General features: G+C 42.3%; 2 protein-coding genes across 2 annotated transcripts in view; both read left to right on the top strand.

Moving 5' to 3' along the window:
- Window positions 1-1,850: 1,850 nt before the first annotated feature.
- On the top strand, window positions 1,851-8,055 carry LOC134214676 (uncharacterized). Its single transcript, XM_062694000.1, has 2 exons — window positions 1,851-2,327; window positions 2,396-8,055. The coding sequence occupies exons 1-2, from the start codon at window positions 1,916-1,918 to the stop codon at window positions 6,007-6,009; spliced, it is 4,026 nt and encodes a 1,341-aa protein (XP_062549984.1). The 5' UTR covers window positions 1,851-1,915; the 3' UTR covers window positions 6,010-8,055.
- A 10,173-nt stretch (window positions 8,056-18,228) lies between these two features.
- Window positions 18,229-22,385, top strand: part of LOC134209702 (uncharacterized) — a 256,607-nt gene continuing 252,450 nt past the window's right edge. Inside the window, exon 1 of the mRNA XM_062685711.1 lies at window positions 18,229-19,321. The gene's annotated coding sequence lies outside the window, so the exon portion shown is untranslated. The remainder of the gene's footprint in view (window positions 19,322-22,385) is intronic.

The following is a 22,385-nucleotide window of genomic DNA, read 5'->3' as shown; positions in this document are numbered from 1 at the left end:
TATAATTTTTTTCATACTGCGTTTCAATGATGACAGCGGTCTATGTCTATTGATGATGATGACACCGCGCTTGTCACCGGGTCGCGCCAAACTCATGGAAATCGACGACAAGATTTGAGGATACGGTAAACTTTTTTTTGTATTTTTTAAATTATTGGATGGATAAAATATATCAATGAAAGAAAGCAAAATTTTATGTTATTTCTGAAAGAAAACTACATAGAAAACCAAAGTTTAAAATCGGTTTTGGGTCCAGCAAAATATTTGGTTGAAACAAACAAAATTTTGGTTGTTCCAAAATTGTTTTTCTTTGTTTGAAATAACCAAAAATATGGTTATTTCAAACCAAAGTTTGTTTGTATTAATTTGAAAACATCCAGAAAATCCAACATTGTTTATTAGTTAGTTTCAACCAACGTTTTCAGTTAAATTAAACTATTTTTTTGTTTGGGTCATATTCAACCTAGTTTGTTGGTTGATATAAACTGAAATATGGTTGCATTTACTATACATTTTTCTCAGTGTAGGTGATGTTCTGCATTACACGCAAAATAATCTACCCGTTAACTTTACATGAAAAATCACGTAACCAATCAATTTCACCAACACCACTAATTTTATCTGATGCATATAAAATGTAGCGGTGTAGCGTAAAATTTGAATGAAATGATCATAAAATTTACGAAAATAAACTATACGATATACGTGAATTTCATGTCATTGAAGCACTGATTGAGAACTCACTCAGCTGTCAGTTGCAGGTCAGTGTTGTCGTTATCCCACTTGCCCAGCAATCAATTCATATAAAAAGGTTAGTACAATTTATTTACTATATATTTTTATCTGTTCTACAATAATGCATTCATACGTTTGTAGCAAATTATCGAATCATGGAATCAACGAACTTGAACCCAACCTTCACTTCCCATCCTGAGATACATACAAACATTGCAAATTTTCGCTCAATTTATGCAGCGTTCTTCTCCGGTTTCCGGGCATAAGAAGAGTTTTACAGCTTTAACATTGAAGAAAATCGACAAGAAGACGTAATTATTTATCTATATGTTATTTATATTGTCAATATGTACATTTCCGCTTTTAGTTCTCAAATAAATATTAGGAAAGTCTTTTATTCTTCATTTTTCTTATTTGTTGAAGCAAAAAAAATAAAATAAAACAAATTACAAATCAAGCGTCGAAGCCATGGAGCAGTCACGTAGCCTTCATGTGAAACGCCGGTGACATCCGATTGAGTGGAATTGAGTTCCTGTACCGTTGAGTCTCTTAATTATTACGTGAAAAGTGCTGTGGAAAAAATCCACGTATATTTTCACGTAGATATGACGTGACGATTATTTTGGGTGTAGGTCCGTTTTGTGTGAAGCAAACATATCTCTGTGTTATTGATTTTAAGCGTGTACCGTCCCGAGAGAGAATGAAGCCCCAAACGCAATACAACGGAACGGCGACGGAAACGGAAAATTTGACAGTTAGCCCATATATTTTCTGTCAAATTTGCCGTTTCCGTCGCCGTTCCTTTGTATTGCGTTTGGGGTTTGAGAGTAGGATGTTGAGAGATTGAGCGAAATTTTGCTTAGGCCGGCAACTGGTTTGGAAATGGGCCGGAAACGAAATCGCTATGACTGAAATGACTGCTGGACCTCGTTAATTTAAATCAAATAAAAGCTTTTCCAAACGATGTTTACCAAGAAAAGCTATTTTTAAGCAATTTTTTCCTCCTAACTTCTCGGTTTGACCCATCGCGCCGTGCATGCACTGTATATGTGACTTCATCAAATGTAGGAATATATTGCGTGCATTGCGCGAAAAGATTAGATTATAATGTCACCCGTTTCACATATGCCCTAGAATAACTAGTCAAACATTACTCGCAACATTAGGTTGCATTCCAGTTATGGATTTGGCAGAAAGTGAAGAATACGAGTGTTGCGCGAATTCTGGTGACCTCGGTAAAATATTTGAGCGGAATCTGGCATTTCTGATGTTTGTCCGCGGAGCGCTTCGAGGATATAAGTTCAAACTGGCCACGGAGGTGACGGCAGCGGGCAAGTTCGAGGATGTCGTCGTCTACGTGAGGCACCTACAAGAAACGTGGCTTATCCAAGCCAAGCACGCGAAGCTTCCATCGAATATTACTCTGAAGGAACTATTTCCGCCGCTGGGAAGTCCATTGCGGGACAAAGACTTCGATCTTTGTAAATATGTGAAGTCATTTACTAAGGTGGCGCGCCAAGCACAATTTAGGAAGCGCTATTTCATATTTACCAACAGGAACTTGGATGATTTTAAGACAGATACCATGAAAGGTGAGTAATGAGGATTAAGCGTCTTTCTTGTGTATTCCTCACATATGCAGCTTCGTTTTTTTTTTCAGGCAATCCATTACATTCTCATTCGAATAAATCTTCGAATGTGTTGCCAATTGTAGAATGGTTTGAAGTGGCTCCTGGTGAAGTGGATGAAATGATGAATTTATCTTCATTCGGAGGTGTTTACAAAATGTTAAAACTGAAACCAAACAATTGTGAAGCAATACTATCTGTGGTCAATGCAGAGTTTTACAAATTCATCGATGCCCTTGTAGTGCTTTTTTGCAATAATAATAATAAAAATATCGAAACGCATCTGAATGTGCTGAAGGATAACAAAACTATTCTTCGTCGCATTTTAAAATACGCAGGTGACAAGATACGATTTTCCGACGAGTTGTTATCATCGCACAGTGAATTGCCGGACATGAATGCAGTGTATAAAGAGTTGTGTCGCAAATTTAAGACAACATGTCTTCAATCCATGGAATGTCAGAAAGTTAGCGGTCTATTGGATGACCGAAATTCCAGAAATACAGGCTTTCCAGACTTTGTCAGAGAAGAAGAATTGAAGGAATTTTTCAATAGTTTCACAATGTGTTTGAATCAACCGAGTGATGTCAATGAAATAATCGCGCATGACCTGCATATGTGGTTTAGAGAATTTATTTATCCTGAAGATTTGGGCAGATTCGGAGAAAAAGAAATCAATCATTCGAGGGCAAAATTCGAACAGAAATTTGAGCAGTGGCATAAAACAACTATGCATGGTGACTGTAAGAGCAAAAGTGAAAAGAACAAACGTATTGTTAAAAAACTAGATTCCAGCGAAGCAGAAAAATGCATGATAAATATTCAATCAGACTTGAAACGCCATATGACGGAACTTCCTGATGTACTAAAACGATATTATGTTAACAGGGACATTTCTTTTAGGAACACAGAAACGATTTGTGATAAAAGTTTTGCGGAATGGTTATCGAAAAGATGTCAATCCGTACTTCTTCTTGCAGATCCAGGCATGGGCAAAACCACAGTTATGCAATATGTTTCGTTCGAATCGCAAAAAAATAGCAAATTAATCGATCATTATTTCATTAATCTGAAAAGGCTCAATTCGAAACTTGTTGATATGAAAACTGAGCCGAAAGACTTACAAGAAGCATTGGATGTTCTTATTGAAGTGCTTTCGGATCGGAGCTGTAAAAATATTCGTGAAAATCAGCACAAAAGAATTATATGTTTTTTGGACGGCTTCGATGAAGTGGCGTCATACCAAAAAATTAAGGTAGTTGGCATCTGCAAGCAGCTACTCTCGATTGATCGCATTCAACTAGTAATTAGTGGACGCAAACATGTGGAGCAATACCTTAATGAGAATCTACCGGATTTAAACCAGGTTACAATAGTTCCGTTCAATTATCAGGCTCAGATAGACTTTCTCGCAAAATTTTGGAATGTTTCTATGGAACAAGAAGAAGTTAAGAAAAAGTTTTTTAAATATGTAAATAAATTATTAAACGCGATCCACATGTTGGCACATCAACCAATACAATTCACATCACAGTTATCACCTTTAATGGTGAGAATGCTGGCAGAAATCTATAGTGAAGATTTCATTACATTCAATGCATGCAAAACGGATGAAGCGAATAACCATTTAGAAAAGCTTTCAATTGATGCATTTGACATAATAACATTGTACGAGAAATTCCTTAAAAAAATGTTCTGGATGAAAATACAGAAGAAAAATGGTTTGGATGCTTATTGCAGAGAATGGGAGTTTGATGATGAGTTGATGCACACTTTCAAGCAAACTATTCTCGAACACCAAATTGCGGCTATCCACCAGCTCAATATCAATGAACTATTGCATATAAACCAGAAGCATTCACAGCAGTACAAAGCATTCCAAAAGAGAGTAACGGAAGGAAAGGAGAAGTCTTTATTGATAAATTTTAATGAGGAAGCGTTCCAATTTGTACACCGATCATACGCAGAGTATCTTGTAGCAACATATTTGTATGAGAACCTTGAGGACTGCAAAGAAAATTTGAATATTATATTTCATATAGAGATCGTCGTGCGGAAATTATTTTTTTTGCTGATTGAACAGTGTTTTGGTACGAATGAAACAAAATGTGCTATAGTGGACAGGATTTGTGAGAAAAACCCGGAAGTTGCATTCTGGGCTTGCGAATCCCATTGCTTGAGTTTAGTGAAGCACTTATTACGCAGACAAAATTTCAAAAACGTAAAGGTTGATGAATTTGGGACATTATTACATTCGGCCGTGATGGTGAATTCTTCAGAGATAACTAAGTTTCTTCTTAGTGAACACCGAATGGATGTGAACGAGCGCAGCAACGTATCCCTAGTTTGCTTGCCGAAAACTATAAACGATTTAAGTCACAGATTTTTCACAGGCTATTTTAACATTACACCTCTTATGTTGGCAACGAATTTAGGCAAATTAGACATGGTTAAACTTCTAATAAGTTGTAATGCAGAAGTGGATGCTAAGACATCAGAGCATTTTACATTACTGCATCTAGCTGTAGAAAACGGTTTTATCGAAATTGTTAATTTTTTGATATCGTTACCATGTGATTTAAATGCCCAGGATATATATCAGTCTACGGCACTCCATAAAGCATTATTATTAGGTCGCAACGAAATATCAGAGCTACTCATCAAACAGCAATCAGTAAATGTTAACTTGACTGACAAAAACGGCAATGCTCCTATTCATCTGGCAGCCAAGCGGGGGTACACAAAAATCGTACAGTTACTTGTCGATCGTTCTGTTGATCTCAATATTTCAAACAAAAAAAATCGACAGCCCCTCCATTATGCTGCCCAGGAAGGACATGTGGATATCATTAGAATACTGATAGTAGGAGGAGCTTCCATAGCATGCACCGGCAAAGATACGCCTCTAGCACTTTCAGCGATTTCAGGAAACGTTACAGCAGTAGAATATTTACTCAGTTACACAGAAATACTAAATGATCAGGTTCTAAAAGAAGCAATTGGAAATGTTGTTGAAGTATCCTGTAGGGAAACTATTAAGAAATTGTTCAAAGGTCCAGTGATGTTGAGCTTTTGCGACGATACTGGAATGTCAATACACTACGCAGCAATGAGAGGTCAATATGATGTTTTGGAAATACAGTTAAGCCGAACTGCAAATTTTGATAATCGAATCTGGTCTAACATGGAATTCTCCCGAACAGATTCTCACAGTGCACCTGAATATGTGGTGAGATTACTACTGGGTAAATCTGATAATCTAAATGCTGAGGGGCCTAACCGGTTTGATAATTATGCTGAAGGTGATATGTTTCAAACTGTTCTATATACAGCTTTAGCTCGCGATTTTATGAACATAGTTGAACTTCTTCTATCCCGATCAACTAACCAGCAACCTCAAAACTTGAACCATGATAACCTTCTCGATCTAGCGATTCGCAACTGCCCCTTAGATTGCATACAACTGCATATAAATCAGCGTAGCTGTCTGAATATCCATAACAAAACAAAGTGGACATCGTTGTGTACAGCCATAAATGATGCGAGGGGAAATTATGTCAAACAGGCTATATTCATTAAATATTCTAAAAAATGGCATAGCAGAGCAATTTTGTGTACCTTTTGGGCTTATTTGTCCAATACGTAAAGGAAGTCTTGCAAATATGATGTTGATGATGGTTTTCCTATATAGAATGAAGGGCCATTTGGGCAGTTCTCCCTATTCCCCTTCTGAGTGCGTGTGCGTTTTTGCCTTTCTCGTACAACATCTCACTCATTTTTCGTGTGTGCACAAAAGCTAAAAAAAGACCTTTTTTCATATAGGGACACGGCAGGTATTTCCGTCCATCGTCATAGGGGCTAAAATCAATGAAAGCAACGTCATTTTGCTAGAACTCCACTATAGCAGAACATTTCGCCTAAGCTTATGATTGGGTACGGATGAATTTGGCAAAAAAGCTTATATTTTATTGATATTGGAGACTATGACGATAAGACGAAAATTCCTGCCTTAACCCTAGTCATCTTAACCTTCCTAGTGCATTGGGGTCCATTTCGACCCAAGCACACCCAAAACACCGCTGTAACTTTGTAACGCAACGAGATAAAAATCTGAAAAATTCCAACTTTTCCTAACTTTCGGAAATAAGGATTCCCTGAGAAAATCAGCTTCCAGCGACATCTAGGAGAGGTGCCACAAAAAAAGTGACACATTGTGCATTGAGGTCCATTTGGACCCAAGATTTCATCACGATCACAAAAACTCAAATTTCAACCGATTTTCGATCTTTAGGCACCAAACGAAAGCTGTAGGTTCCAATAACAAGCTCACGGAGTGATTCATCCAAATTGACCACTCTAGTCCCCGGGGAACCTGTGCTAAACAGGTACTGTTTGAACTTCTCAATTTGGCACCAAATTATCGAGTTTCGTGTTATGAAACATAAAATTGCTTGCAAATGTGTGCTCTTATGATCCCAACTTTATTTGCTATTTTGTATATGCCATTTCTGGGCAAATTTATCCCTCGAGCGGTCATCGGAAAGCCCTCTGGAAGATCCGGAACATCCGTAAAATAGGCCAATTCTAAAAGTTCATCCCAGAGCTTCGCGATTTTTGGGTAACTATTCATTCTGGCAAATTGTGGGTGCAATCAATAGTTAAAGCCTTATGTGACCTACAAATGTCCCAGAAACGGTCTTCCGGAAGATCCGGAACATCCGTAAAAGTTGCCAATTTCAAAAATTCATCCCAGAACTTCGCGATTTTATGGTGACCATTCATTCTGGCAAATTGTGGGTGCAATCAATAGTTAAAGCCTTCTGTGACCTACAAATGTCCCTGAAATGGTCCTCCGGAAGATCCGGAACATCCGTAAAAGTGGCCAATTCTAAAAGTTAATCCCAGAGCTCCGCGATTTTTTCGTAACCATTCATTCTGGCAAATTGTGGATGCAATCAATAGTAAACGTCTTTATTGAATGAATTTATTTTCTCAGTTAAATAAAAATTATTATGCATAATACCATTTGGCGTCCGTTTTCGAGACACGTTCGTTTTTTGTGTACGTCGCTTTATCTTTCGTTCCGAGAGAGAATGAGAGATTGAGCGAAAAATATTGCTTATACTGGGAGTTGAACATAAATGTGCCGGAAAAGCAATTGATGTGTCCAAAATAAGTGCTGCACCTCGGTAATTTAAATCCTCAAAACGTTGTTGTACAGACAGCCATTTTTAAGCAAAAATAAACTTCATTGGAATATTAGACCGCGTACATAATTCAGGGGGGGGGGGGGGGCAGATGTGGCCTCGAACCGTGTATTGTGGCGTTGTTGAATCAGTGTTATCTGTTTAGTTGTAAACTCAATAAATGAATGAATTAATGCAGTTGTACGCGTGTTATGCTGGAAATGGGGTAAGAAACCCTATTGTTATAATTTTCTTTCTAAACATTAAGTAAGATAAGAAATTATAGATAGTCAATGTACTATGACATAATAGCATACGTTATTGTAGATTCACATGCTGTATAATATTGATTTCAACTAAAGTAAAGAGATGATTATGTAAATAGTAACAGTATTCCTCAATTTAGGCGAATGGTAACAATAATACAGACGATGGATTCCAATGATTCGGTAGTGTAATGTAATTTAAGCGTTGTAAATAAAATGGTCTGCGTCGTCGTCGTAAATCTTTTTTTTATGGCGTACCCGAACGGAAGAAGCATCTAACCCTTTTAAACTCCAAGAAAAGAAACATACAGTCCACTTGAATATCCACTCGTAGAGGGAGAACCACTTCAAGGTTCAACATTTTGGTCCAACGAGCCGGAAGTCATCTAAACCGCCAAATCCGGATCCAATTCATCGCTCGTTGCGCTCCATGTCTTCGTGTATCTGCTGGATTGGAAGTGAACACTATCTTTGCAGGTGTTTAGTGTTCATTCAGCACTTCCACAGTTATTAACTGCGAGGTTTTCAAAAGCTACAACTATGATTATTGATTCTGGTGCAAGATACAATCATCCTTTATCACACCAAACCATTAAATCATCGACAAAATAGCGCAATTCGGTACAATAATGAAAAGCAAACATCGACGAAGAGAAATCGATCTATACAGTTACGCCCCTATGAAACTAAGCGCGAGATATATAAACATGAGTTTGCATTTCCTTTGAGGCAAAAAATTCACTCAGATGGACCGATTAGCATGATTTTATTACCAATCCATCTTGGACTCTGCTGTGTTTATGAATAATTTGACGGAGAAATCTGGAAAATTGTCGAAATGCAACGGTTTTATGAGTTCTGGAGAATGCCATCAAGCTCGAACTGAATCGATCCAGAGTGCGACGCTGCAACCAACTAAATGATTGACCGATCGAAAATAAAACCCGAGCGACATCGGACAGGTTCAATCAAATACATATAATGGAATGAGTGAATTTTGGTTCAGAATCTTAGCAAATAATAATTGTGGAAGTGCCTAATGAACATTAAGTTATAAGTCAGCAATGTTCCGGTTGAAAGATTCGAAACCAATATTTGAAGAAGAAAATCGAGATAATTCGTAAACATCGCGCTAGGTAATAATGAAATCAATTTGACCCGTACATCCATTCCTAATCGCAGCCGATTATGGCTTTGTTACGATTCTGAGTCGGAAACGATTCAATCTTCCACGCCTTCCGGTGTTTGCAGAACTTGAATAATCCATACGGTTATGACTTATGAGAGAGAGAAGTAAAAGCATGGAAAATAAACCATTGCTAACCATAGAAATATTTTTCACTTTTGCTCACCTGATTTCGCCGACCATCATCAGCGACCAGCCAGCAGTATTAAGTGGGTCTACTGGCGGGTCATTGGAAATAACACTTAAGTATGAGAAGAACGTAATTTGCTTAGCCAGATCACACCGCCCATGGTGAACCACGCGGGGGCTTAGTCCGCCAAACCAGCCAAGTATACTTCCGCCTTTCCCGTGGTAGCCGCTTTCTGCTGCAGACGATCGTTTGGACGAATTTTCCCAAATTGAATTAAACCGAGACGTACATTTAACGATCGAACCGCAGGTTGGAAGTGCGTGCGCAGTAAAGGTACGAATATGATGCCGTTTGATCAGGGCGCGGATGAAATCACTAAATTTGGTTAATTGCATTTTCAGCAGTGGAAAGGTGAATTTCGTCAAGGTACAGTTGGCCATTGACGTAAGATATCGGTTTATGATCTAAGTTATGGTCGAGTTTCACTTTTAAACTGCCAGTAACGAATTATTACAATCGTTATATTATGTCTATAGGTGAGAGGAATGGAAAGCTTTTCGTGCGTATTTAGGCAAGTAGTAAAAAGAACGAAAATTTAGAAATTTAGCAATGTAAAAAATTACACTTGTAAATAGTTTAAAAAAAAGTTTTATTACATTATCCTTTTTTTTAAGAATGCTGTGGAAAATTTGATATTTTAAAACCAAATTGTCCAGGTGAAAAAAAAACTTATTGACATAAACAGGGATGGCAGTCGTAATTTGGATTTTCATACATTGGTTTTCTCAAGTTAGAATTTCACTCTATGATAGACCTGTGCGCCGATTGAAAATCTATGATAGATTAATTTCAGCCAGCAGCGGTGGCGTGGGGCGTCACGCTGTTGGTAATCGACGGGGGCGGTGCGGTGGCGTGGGTTGGCCTGAAATTCCTCCACAAATTCCTTCGTAAATTTCACCAGAAAGTGCACTGAGAACTGCTCCAGTCGTTCCTTCAGGAATTCCTCCGGAAGTTGCTTAAGCAATTCCTCCGGAAGTTGCTCCAGAAATTGATCAGGAAAATCCTGCAGTAATTCTCCGGAAGTTCCGGAAGCTCCTCCACGATTTCCTCCGGAAGTTCCTCCAGAATTTCCTCCGGAAGTTCCTCCAGGAATTCTTCAAGAAATGACTCCAGGAATTCTTCCGGAAGTTCCTCCAGGAATTCCTACGGAAGTGGTTCCAGGAATTCCTCCGGAGGTTCCTCCAAGAAATCCTTCGAAAGTTCCTCCAGGAATTCCTCTGAAAGTTCTTCCAGGAATTCCTCCGAAAGTTTATACAGGAATTCCTCCGGAATATCCTCCTGGAATTCGTTCGGAAGTACCTTCAGGAATTGCTCTGGAAGTTCCTCCAGGAATTCGTTCTGAACTTCCTCCAGGTATTCTACCGGGAGTTTTTCCAGGAATTTCTTCGAAAATGCCGCCAGGTATTCTTCCGGTAATTTCTTCGAAAAATCTCTACGGATTCCTTCAGATTTTTTATATAAATGCTTCAGCATGTTTGCTCAGGAAAACCCCGAGAAGTCCTGAACCTTCTAAAATAATTACTGATAGAATTTCTCCTGAAATTCTCAGTGTAGTTCCTCCAAGAACACTTAATTAATATCTACGCAAAATCTACAGAAATTACCACGAAGAATCTTCAGATATTTCTTCTGAATTCCTTCCGTAATTCACATGGAATTCCACTAAGCCACTTCATCCGGAAAATTGTCCAGGAGTTTTTGCGAAATTGCGAAATCTAGAAAATCTTAAGCGCATTCCTCTAGGAATTCTTCCAGAAATTTCTTCCCCAAAATTCCGCCAATGGTTTTCCCGGAAAGTCGTTCACAAATAAATTATTCTGCAAATTAATTCTCCGGAAATTTGTTTAGGAATCCTTCCGAAATTGTTTTCAAGAACTCCTTCACAAATTCCTCCAAGAATCTCCCCGGCAGTTCCCACGGAAACTTCTCCAGACTTTCTCCAAGAATCGGAAAATTTTACAGGATTTTTCCTGGAGATTTTCTTAAAAACTCTTCTGAAATATCATAAGGAAAATATTGCGAAAATTCTCCCACTTTTTGTTAAGAGACTTCTTCTAAAACTATTCAAGAATTCTCTCAAAAATACCTACAAGAATGTCCGCAAAATTTGCTTCAAGAACTCTCCCAGAAATATCTCTTATATGTTCCCCTGTAAATGTCTCTGCAAAATTGCTCAAGGAAATGCTCCGGAAAATTACTCTTTCACGAAGAATTCACGACGGAATTTTTGTGGGAATATCCGAAGGAGTTCATTAAAGATTTTCATGATCAATGCATGAGGTATTTCTTGAAAAAATTTGCAAAGAATTCCTGGTTTAAAACTCAGTTTTTTTATATATAAATCTTGAATGAATTTGGATTTTCCGATTACCTTCCTAAAAGAGTTTCTGTAGAAATTCTAGAAGTAGACGTACTAAGAAGAAGGGTCGTTTGGCCGAATGCCAATTGGCCGAACAAACCATTAGGCCGAAACCCATCTGCCCGAAATTCATTTGGCCAATAGGGTAATTTGGTCGAAAGGGTCGTTTGGCCAAAAGGGTCATTTGGCCGAAAAGGTCATTAGGCCGAATAGGACAAAGAGACGTGTTACTTCTCACTTCTCATTCCTCATTACTCGCTGTAAAAAATGAGTAGTGAGACGTCTCAGTAATCACTTCGCACTACTCACTTTTCACGTCTCACTCTTCACCGGTTATGAGGGATGGTACCGGTCTTGGTACCGGTTATGAGGGATGGTGTCCGCTACTATGCCTACAAAATATTTTTTCGATTAGGGTGCTTAATTTTGAGAAATCGACCCTTAGATGCCTTTCGCCATACTGATTTCAAAAAGTTAACTCCTGGTGTGCCGCTGTAAGCACGCTCAAAGCAGGCGATTCATTGACAAGAAACGATATTGCAAGCAACATTGAATGCAATATTATGCGCAATGTTGTGTTAGCAACTCCTACCTATGAGGAAGACCGGAACTGGTTGGCAGAGTGGCTTTTGTGAAAATGCTTTAAGGTAAAACTGATCAGAATCCATAAAAATTTACTCGCATTTTCAGAGGCACCAAGCGTAGAATAAAAAGATGACAGCTGCTCGTTGCTTCAGTATTGATAGTGGTGCCCTTGAAAACGCGAGGTGAAACAAAATTAGATTTCGAAAAGTTTATCCTTGAAGCACATTTAAGGCTCATTACTGTGATTTTGGTCGGGTATTAGGTATTAAGTTGTTTCCGTTTGCACAGGACCATGTATTTTGCTATTTTAGCGCGAGTGAGTAGATTTATATTATGGTAAAATTATATTTGTAGCACGAATCAATATTCATCCAATTTACAAAATCGTGGTACGCTGGAGAGGGTATTCAAAATCCTACAAAATTGTATAAATGTTTCCAGAGCAACCTCATTTTTGTGTTTGTAAATTGTATTAGCTTTCAAAAACATCCAGTGGAGTAGGTTGGCTGAATATTAAGGCTGTTTGGCCGAGTTGAAAATTTAGTAAATACCAATCGACAAAATGTTGATCGATTCTGCAAAAGCAGCAATCAAGGGAGAGAAAATACTCGAGAAAATGATATCAAACGTAAGTATGCCCTGACAGAGGAAAAGAAAGAATCGAGAGTTGTAAAAAGTTCATTGAAAATGTTAAAAAAGACTAAAAACTGGATTAAGATTTTTTTAAGGGGACAGCAACCCAACGCATCACCTGGTTCATCCCCTGTGACCAGCACAACTCGACTGGTACATCAAACGGTTCGCCCCTACCTTCTACTGATTCCGACCACGGCAGCACACTTGATGCCTTCCCGACCCCCACTCTTCCGCTGGAAGTCAGTCTCTGTCTCCAATAGAACATCAACGGCTTCTGGAATAACATCCACAAGTTAGAACTGCTCACGCACGACAACCCGCCGTGGATCATTGGCCTTCAGTAGGTCAATCGGGTTGTACTCGCCTCCATGGATCGCTCCCTTGTCTTTCAGGGTAGTACAAGTGGGCCCCAAGGAAGGTTTGAATATCCGGCATTCGGTGGCGATTGGGCTCCTTCGGGATATCCCGTTCGATGTACTTCAGCTCGACGAAGACCTTCCAGCTGTCGGAGTCCGCCTCCGAGGTAGTTATAAAGTCAGCGTGGTAAATCTATACCTACTCTGCGGCCCTCAACCAGCCATCGGAAGAAAGGTTAGCGATATCATCTACTATTCCCCCGCCCCTGTCCTCATGGGGGATATGAACGCGCATCATCCGCCTGGGGTGATCGTAGGCCTGACCCCGTGGTATCGCTTTTCTCGGCTCTTTCGAGAACGCGGACCTAGTAACTCTAAACAACGGTTCGCCCACCTTCTTTAACGACCACTCGGCCACCACCACCGCCATCGACGTGACCGCAGCCAGCCGGTCCATACTCCCATCTCTTAAATGGGATGTGTCCACCGACCTTTGACTGGGAGGCATATGACCACCACCTTCGACGCAAATTTGAACGAAACACACCCACAACTTTTCCCGACTTCACCAAAACCGTCCTCGATGCCGCCGTTGCCTACATACCACAAACTAGCACTCGACCAGGACGAAAAGTGTGGTTAAGGCGAGAAGGAAGGCTCTCCGAGCGCTGCGGAGACTTCCCGCTGGTCATCCTAACTAGGCAACTGCCCTCCAAGACTATAAAGAAAAACACTACGATTCCACTATGGCCACTAACAGTGGGAGGATATTTTCGACTCGGTCAACCCCGGCCAACCTACGGTGGAACTCTGGGGAAAAGTAAACGTACTCAGCGGTAAGCGAAGATCTTCTCCCATCCATCTCGACACACCGGATCGTACCATCTCCGATCCCCCGGAGGTGGCCAATGCTCTCGGGGAATATTTCGCTGGTTTAGTCTCCGTCAACGACTATCAAGCTCATTTTTAGCAGATCTTCGTCTCTCTCCAACTTTCGAGTTCCTCAGGATTCACAAAATGCTGCCTTTAATTCTCCCTTTTCCGCTCCTGAGCTGTCGTTTGCCCTCTCAAGGAGTAACGAAAAATCATCAGGTCCCGATGGGATTGGTTATCCCGTGATCAAAAACCTTCCTGTGGGTCCTGCCTGAAGGGTCTGCCTAGGATATGGTGGGGTTCGACAGTGTGCTCTGTTGAACTTCTATAAAAAGCGCACTAGCCTAGTCCTGGTGTTGAGTGGGATTTTAAACAAATTTGACCCGACTGATCGAGCGTCTGTTCACCAAGGAGGTGCGGCTCCAACAGCGTCTGTTCTGGCATCCAGCGGCTTAGTATGAAATGCTATTCCCCGGAAGCTATACCTAAGATGGCAACCCCATCCCGATGGATAGGGAACCTTGGGCCAACAACCTACTGTTCCCGAAACATCAATTTGTTCGAGAATCCGATAATGGAAGAATACGGACTGATTTTACGGCGACGACTCTTAGCGCGAAACAACGGACACAAATAGGAACATGGAACGTTTTAACTCTTGCCCAGCAGGGTAAATTGGCACAACTTTCCAAGAAGGCACGCCGCATGTAGCTTGAGATCTTGGGACAGAGTGTCCGTTGGTCAAACTTTGGAGAACACAGAACGCCGTCGGGACAAGTTCCGCTATGCTCTAGTTTACGAGGTGAACAAGCTCTCCGGCATCGCGGAGTTGGCTTCCTACTAAGCACTCAAGCACACGCGTAGGGGCAGAAACGAAATCTGTAAACAAGCATTAGACTGGAACCCAGCCAGACATCGCAGCAGAGGCAGACCCAGAGGCTCATGACGGCGAAGCCTAAAAAAAGAAATAAAAGAAGTCGACCAAAATTTAACCTGGCAACAGGTTAAAGCGATAGCTGGCCAACGCTCAGGATAGAGATCGTTCAAGTCGGCCCTTTGCACAATCGGAGGTGTACATGATCCATAAATAAATAAATAAATAATATATGCAGTCGATATTCTGTTGGTCGTCGTTGGCGACACGCCCAGTCGTACACGGATCAAGGCACAATCCACGGCCAGTGCCGTCCTCCGTTGGGCTAACTCAGTAGGTTTTACTAGGACAGCCAGCTAATGCGTACGAGGACACGTCTGCAGATGGAGACATCAACTATCCGGATCGAGCCTTAAATTGGGTGACCAGCTCATCCCCAACAAAAAAAAGGTGAAAGTTCGCGCAGTGGCCATTGACCGGAGCCTCTCGTTCCTCCAGCGCTTCCGCGAAGTTAAAGTAAGTTGTCGGACCAGGCTATCATTGACTTTTAATTCCTAAGTTCGTGCCGCCTCAGGATTGTTACCCTCAACACCAGCCGAGTCTGCCTGTACTGAGGCAGGCATCTTGCCTTTTCGACACCGTGCGCTGGCGGCCAGCCGAATCAGCCGCGTCTTTCATCGCCGCCACCTATCCATCAAGGAAACCCATCCTCGTCCTGTCCGACTCTGCCAGCGTCATTTCCGCACTCCAGAGCGATGAACCTGAGCACCGCTGGATCCAAAGGATCTTAGGGCACACGCTCCCGAACACGACCTTCACTTTGATTCCGAGCCACTGCGGAGTGCCAGGAAACATCATGGCAGATCTCATTGCCGGAGACGGATATCAGGGCCAGCGTTTTAGCTCATCCGTCCCGCGTTAGGTGATGTAAAAATCTGGATAAGGAAAGCTGTACGAGAAAACTGGGAAATTTCCTGGATTGCCATAACTTCCGGATTCCTTCGAAAAGTTAAGGGAACAGCAAAAGGAAAAAACAGCAAATCATCTCCCGGCTCCAAACCAGACACACACGGCTCTCGCATAACTTTGACGGGAGATCTTTTCATACAACCGACCACGTCTGTGACTCTCGCAACAACGTGGAACATTATGTCTGTCGATGCCACAAATATCAGGCTCTCAGGGATACCTACGGGATATCTGCCATCATTAGGGATGAATTATCCGACGACGCGACTAGTACCGCCGCCCTCGTCTGTTAGGGGCCTGTTCAAACTAATTTAACGGTTTCATTGGGACCCCGAGAACAATCTTGGGGGCAAGTTCGCACAACTCGAGGCTTTCGGGCATTCCTTGGTTACCACAAGGCTATAAGTGACCGGGCAGTCCGGGAACCCCAACCCGGGTTCTGAGTCCCTCGCAACATTAACCACCGATTTCAACAAGGTCAGCTGGAGGGGCATCGCAAATCCCCAATTCCATTACTGTCGCCTCACTCGCATAGCCATTAATTCCCTGATCTGTTTACTGCAGCAATTCATTCTCCAGCGTTCTGTATACTAGTAACTACGGTCGGATATATTGGAACATTTTCGGAATTTCACTTCCATTTCGAATTCGGATGGCCAGAGGGAATAAGAGGCTTGTCCGCGACATTAGGGGTGAATCTCCTGCCTCAAGCCCTTTACACTATCTCCGGAGAGCAGCGCACCTATTTCATTACTACCAAGGTTTACCTAGATTCTCCGTATTCCTTTTCCTATAGGGTAAAACGTCCTATCGTTGTGGTATGCCCTAATGTTGCGGTAGTGTTAAAGTAGTCCATTCTGGATATAATACCATTGAAAACAATTGTGGATACGCTAAAACTCTTCGGATTAACGACTAGAACAGCTTTTGTTTGACAAAATTCCGTTCAAAATGATGAAAAATCAACATTTTTCAGAAAAATATATTAAGCTTTTAGTGGAATGTATTAAACCGTCTAAGACGAATTAAGTACTGTCCATTTAATTCCACCAGTTAACTCGAAGTCGAGTCAAGTACAAGACACTGAAGACGACCACACAGTTGTGGTCGAAATACGTATCTGCAAAGATAACGAAAATTAACTGGTGGAATTAAATGGACAGTACTTAATTCGTCTTAGACGGTTCAACATTTTTCGTTAAAAATTTGAATCCCTTGAACCTATTATTGCGGTAGTGCTAAGGTCCTATTGTTGCGGTATCGATCTCCATAAGAATTACATGCAATACCGCAACAATAGGACTGACCTTCAAAAAATATCGCAACGATAGGCAACTGCGTCCTATTATTGCGGTAGTTTGTTTCTATTGTGATAAAAACAAAACAACATAAGTTCAGCACAATTGACGTAATATTTACGCAACTATAGTTAACGAGCATCCTATTCAACTACTACAATGTGGAAATCGACCAACAGGTAATTTTTGAAGAATTTTTGTAATCAATTTTGTTTTGACACGGTGCTTAACCCCTCCATAATAGGTCGTTTTACCCTAGTTGGATTATTTTAACTTTATTGTCTGTTATGTTACGTCCTCTCGTCGACCACTTTTGGTCATTAACTACTTCGACTCAAATTTTAAAGTGTTAGTATCAAGCTTGTTAATATTAAGTTCATTTGAATTAAAATTTGCCAATGGAAGGTCCCACGGTTGGACCTGAGGGTGACCATCATGCCCTCTCCCCCTGCCCTGTCATGTTGGTTCAGTGTACCAAATTTGCGGTTACGTAGTTTCCGTCGAGCGGTCGTGTCTTGTACACTAACCCCCATCATTTTTTTTTATAAGAACTTTGTTTTTGCAGGCTGTTATTCGATTGTCTATTAGCAACCCATCCAGAATAAAAGCTCGAATCAATGCAAAACCACTCCATCAACAGCCAACAAGCTGCACCGCCCGTAAACTAAGGCCCAATCGTCAAGATCACGATCTTAATTAAAACCACATCGACGTCAACACGATTACTTCTCACCTTTTACAAATTGCGCGGCGGTCGGGACGCCAACAAACTGCAAGCAGAGAATATTTTCGACCACGGCGTCTCTCGCGGTTCCGCTTTTTAGTTACTCTGTTTATATTATGATAAAAGCTCGCTTTTCGAACTCAAGCGTCGCACACTCTCAGATTTCCTTGGCTTCATTCAACGGGTGCGCACGCGATGCACCGCGCGCCCCGTACGCGATGAAGAGGAAAAGTCGGAAAGTGCATTTTCGAACATTTTCTCTCCCGTTGATTGTCGTCGGTTTTGGCCGCGCGACGTCGAATCCGATCTGGCAGCGCGCGCGCGACCGAGCAACATGTGCGCTACTTGTGCTCGATGCGCGCGTGGTCCCCTTAGTCGGTCGCTAACTTCCGAGTCGAACAGATGCGCTTTTTCTGGTAGTTCTGTGCGCGGATTGTGATCGATCTCCTGCGGGGCGCCCCTACCCATCGGTTTCTGGTTGGATATTTTGGTGGTGGATTTGTGCGCGCGGAACTCTCCCACCCAGCAGAGGTTCGGTTTAAGTGGATTCGCTAATTAATATTACCGTGCGTTGGCATTTGGCAGCGCGCTGCGCATAACAGGAGTTGTCTTCCTCCGCACCGGCAGGCCGTTTCTGGGATTTTTGCATTCCTGCATACGTAGACCGTGGTATAGTACCAGCGTCTATATCGTAACGACAATAATTGCTAGTGGAAATTATTCGGTTTCTTTTTTGTGGGCCCGGAGGCACCGAAGCACAACTGGAAAAAAGTGATTAATTGAAAATATTTGATTCGAGTGAGTTTTCCCCCGTGGCAGAGAATCTCAAGCGGTACGCTAGAATAAAAAAAAATGAAGGTGCAGAACGGTAAAGCCGCCGAAGTTAGTTACATTATTTGATCGAACCGACAATCGATCGCGCTTTCACCCGGGGAATTACGGCAGAATATCCAGAAGGAAACGAATCAAATTAAAAAAGGTCTCCGGTGATGTTTTAGCAACCGACGAAGCTACTGGGTAGCAACGAAGTCAACCACCGCGAAGAAACCGTCGCTCGAAGAGCGTGGTTCATTACCGAAGTTTTGGCTCGAGCAAGAAGGATTGGGTTTTGAAGTGGTTTTAATTTTAGCATTTGGCGCATAAATTAAACGTCAGGCGAAATACTCATCAAAAAAGGGGGAGGCAGCGGAACGGTTAGAAGAGTGGAAAATTAATGGTGCACATGATTTGAGAGCTGTTTATTTTTTTGTTTTGTGTTTTCTTTGTCGGTGACCCATAAAGTGAAAATAGAATGCATTAGATTTTGTTTGGTGATCGCAGATTGCGTCGAAGGTTGATAATCTGAAGGATATTTTTCTCATACTTGATTTGAGCGTGGTTTTATTGCAAGTGAACTTTCGGTGCTCAGTTAAGCAAAAAGAAGATTCTAAGTCTAAAGACTTACAAACTTAGTGAGGTAAGTATTCAATGATATGTTTTACTATACATATGAGATGGTGCTAAAATATTATTATTTTTAAACAGTGTGAACGCAGTATTCATCAAATAAAGTATCTTTAACTTAGTCCATTTCCATACATCAAATTTCGTTCTCCAGGAATGTGTTTTGAACTTACTTTCGCAATATTTGATAACACAACACAAGTATAAAATATAGTGCTATAGAACTATTTGGGGCGGGATTGCTAGCGTTGCGAATTGCGCACAAGGTAGTGATGGGTAAACGGTTCATTCAAGTGAGCGGCTCTGAACCCAGCGTTTACTTTAATGAGCCGAATCATTTGAACGGCTCGTTAGTTCATTCGAAAGCACTTAGAACTGCCGGTGGTTTGAGCGATACATCATTCAAATTCTAGGAGTTCATTTTAAATTTGAATTTTTAATTACTTCTTGATATAATATATAATATATAATGAAATGAGCTATTTTCTAGTAGACTTTTTTTGCTATTTTGTTTGAATTCGTGATCCATTTCATTCATTTATTTAGTATACATCTAAACAGATAACACTGAATCAACAATTTGACGCCACAATACACGGTTCGAGGCCGCATCTCTCTATCCTCGAATACGCCCCACGCTCGCCAAGTCGTTTTGCACCTGGTCTGCCCATCTCGCTCGCTGCGCTCCACGTCGTCTCGTCCCTGCCGGATCGGAAGCGAACACCATCTTTGCAGGGTTGCTGTCCGGCATTCTTGCAACATGCCCTGCCCATCGTACCCCCCCTTTCGGCTTTAGCTACCTTCTGGATACTGGGTTCGCCGTAGAGCTGGGCGAGCTCGTGGTTCATTCTTCGCCGCAACACACCGTCTTCTTGAACACCGCCAAAGATGGTCCTAAGCACCCGTCTCTCGAATACTCCGAGTGCTTGCAAGTCCTCCTCAAGCATTGTCCATGTTTCATGTCCGTAGAGGACAACCGGTCTTATAAGCGTTTTGCACATGACACATTTGGTGCGGTGGCGAATCTTTTTTGACCGCAGTTTCTTCTGGAGCCCGTAGTAGGCCCAACTTCCACAGATGATGCGCCTTCGTATTTCACGACTAACGTTGTTGTCAGCCGTTAGCAAGGATCCGAGGTAGACGAACTCCTCGACCACCTCGAAGGTATCCCCGTCTATCGTAAACTGCTTCCCAGGCGGGCCCTGTCGCGCTCGGTTCCGCCCACAAGCATGTACTTTGTCTTTGACGCATTCACCACCAGTCCAACTTTTGTTGCTTCACGTTTCAGGCGGGTGTACAGTTCTGCCACCTTTGCAAATGTTCGGCCGAGAATGTCCATGTCATCCGCGAAACAAATAAATTGACTGGATCTGTTGAAAATCGTACCCCGGCTGTTACACCCGGCTCTCCGCATGACACCTTCTAGCGCAATGTTGAACAACATGCACGAAAGTCCATCGCCGTGTCTTAGTCCCCGGCGTGATTCGAGCGAACTGGAGTGTTCGCCCGAAATCTTCACACAGTTTTGCACACCATCCACCGTTGATTTGATCAGTCTGGTAAGCTTTCCAGGGAAGCTGTTATCGTCCATAATTTTCCATAGCTCTACGCGGTCTATACTGTCGTATGCCGCCTTGAAATCAACGAACAGATGGTGCGTTAGAACCTGGTATTCACGCCATTTTTGAAGGATTTGCCGTACAGTAAAGATCTGGTCCGTTGTCGAGCGGCCGTCAACGAAGCCGGCTTGATAACTTCCCACGAACTCATTCACTAATGGTGACAGACGACGGAAGATGATCTGGGATATCACTTTGTAGGCGGCATTAAGGATGGTGATCGCTCGAAAGTTCTCACACTCCAGCTTGTCGCCTTTCTTGTAGATGGGGCATATAACCCTTTCCTTCCACTCCTCCGGTAGCTGTTCAGTTTCCCAGACTCTGACTATCAATTTGTGCAGGCAAAAGGCTAGCGTTTCCGGGCCCATCTTGATGAGTCAGCTCCGATACCGTCCTTACCAGCTGCTTTATTGGTCTTTAGCTGTTGGATGGCATCTTTAACTTCCCTCAAGGTGGGGGCTGGTTGGCTTCCATCGTCCGTTGAACTGACGTGATCATCTCCTCCGCTGCCTTGCCTTTCACTGCCTGTTCTCTCAGCGCCATTCAAATATTCCTCGTAGTGCTGCTTCCACCTTTAGATCACCACACGTTCGTCCGTCAAGATGCTCCCATCCTTATCCCGGCACATTTCGGCTCGCGGCACGAACCCTTTGCGGGATGCGTTGAGCTTCTGGTAGAACTTGCGTGTTTCTTGAGAACGGCACAGCTGTTCCATCTCCACGCACTTCGCTTCTTCCAGGCGGCGTTTCTTCTCCTGAAAAAGGCGGGTCTGCTGTCTCCGCTTCCGTCTATAACGTTCCACGTTCTGCCGGGTACCTTGCTGCAGCGCGACCGCCCGCGCTGCGTCCTTCTCCTCCAGAATCTGTCTGCACTCTTCGTCGAACCAATCGTTCCGTCGACTTCGTCCCACATACCCGACGTTGTTCTCCGTTGCGTCGTTAATGGCTGCTTTAACTGTATTCCAGCAGTCCTCAAGAGGGGCCCCATCGAGCTCACCCTCTTCCGGCAACGCTGCCTCGAGATGCTGCGCGTATGCAGTGGTGACATCAAGTTTGTCCAGTCGCTCTATGTCGTACCGCGGCGGTCGTCGGTACTGAACATTGTTGATGACGGATAGTTTCGGGCGCAGTTTCACCATCACCAGATAGTGGTCAGAGTCGATGTTAGCGCCACGATATGTCCTGGGAAGTGTCATCGATAATGTCGGAGAAGTGCCGTCCATAAATCAGGACGTGGTAGATTTGTGATTCTATATGCAGTGGTGATCTCCAGGTGTACCGATACGAAAGGCTGTGTTGGAAGTAGGTGCTGCGAATGGCCATATTATTGGAGGCGGCGAAATCAATTAGTCGTAGGCCGTTTTCGTTCGTCAGCCGGTGAGCGCTGAACTTTCCAATAGTCGGTCTAAGCTCCTCCTCTTGGCCAACCTGAGCGTTCAAATCTCCTATGATGATTTTG

Source organism: Armigeres subalbatus, chromosome 2 (genome assembly GCF_024139115.2).
Source record: "Armigeres subalbatus isolate Guangzhou_Male chromosome 2, GZ_Asu_2, whole genome shotgun sequence".
NCBI classification, from domain to species: domain Eukaryota; kingdom Metazoa; phylum Arthropoda; class Insecta; order Diptera; family Culicidae; genus Armigeres; species Armigeres subalbatus.
Note: the sequence above shows the minus strand (reverse complement) of the source record. Positions and strands in the feature narration are given on the sequence as shown.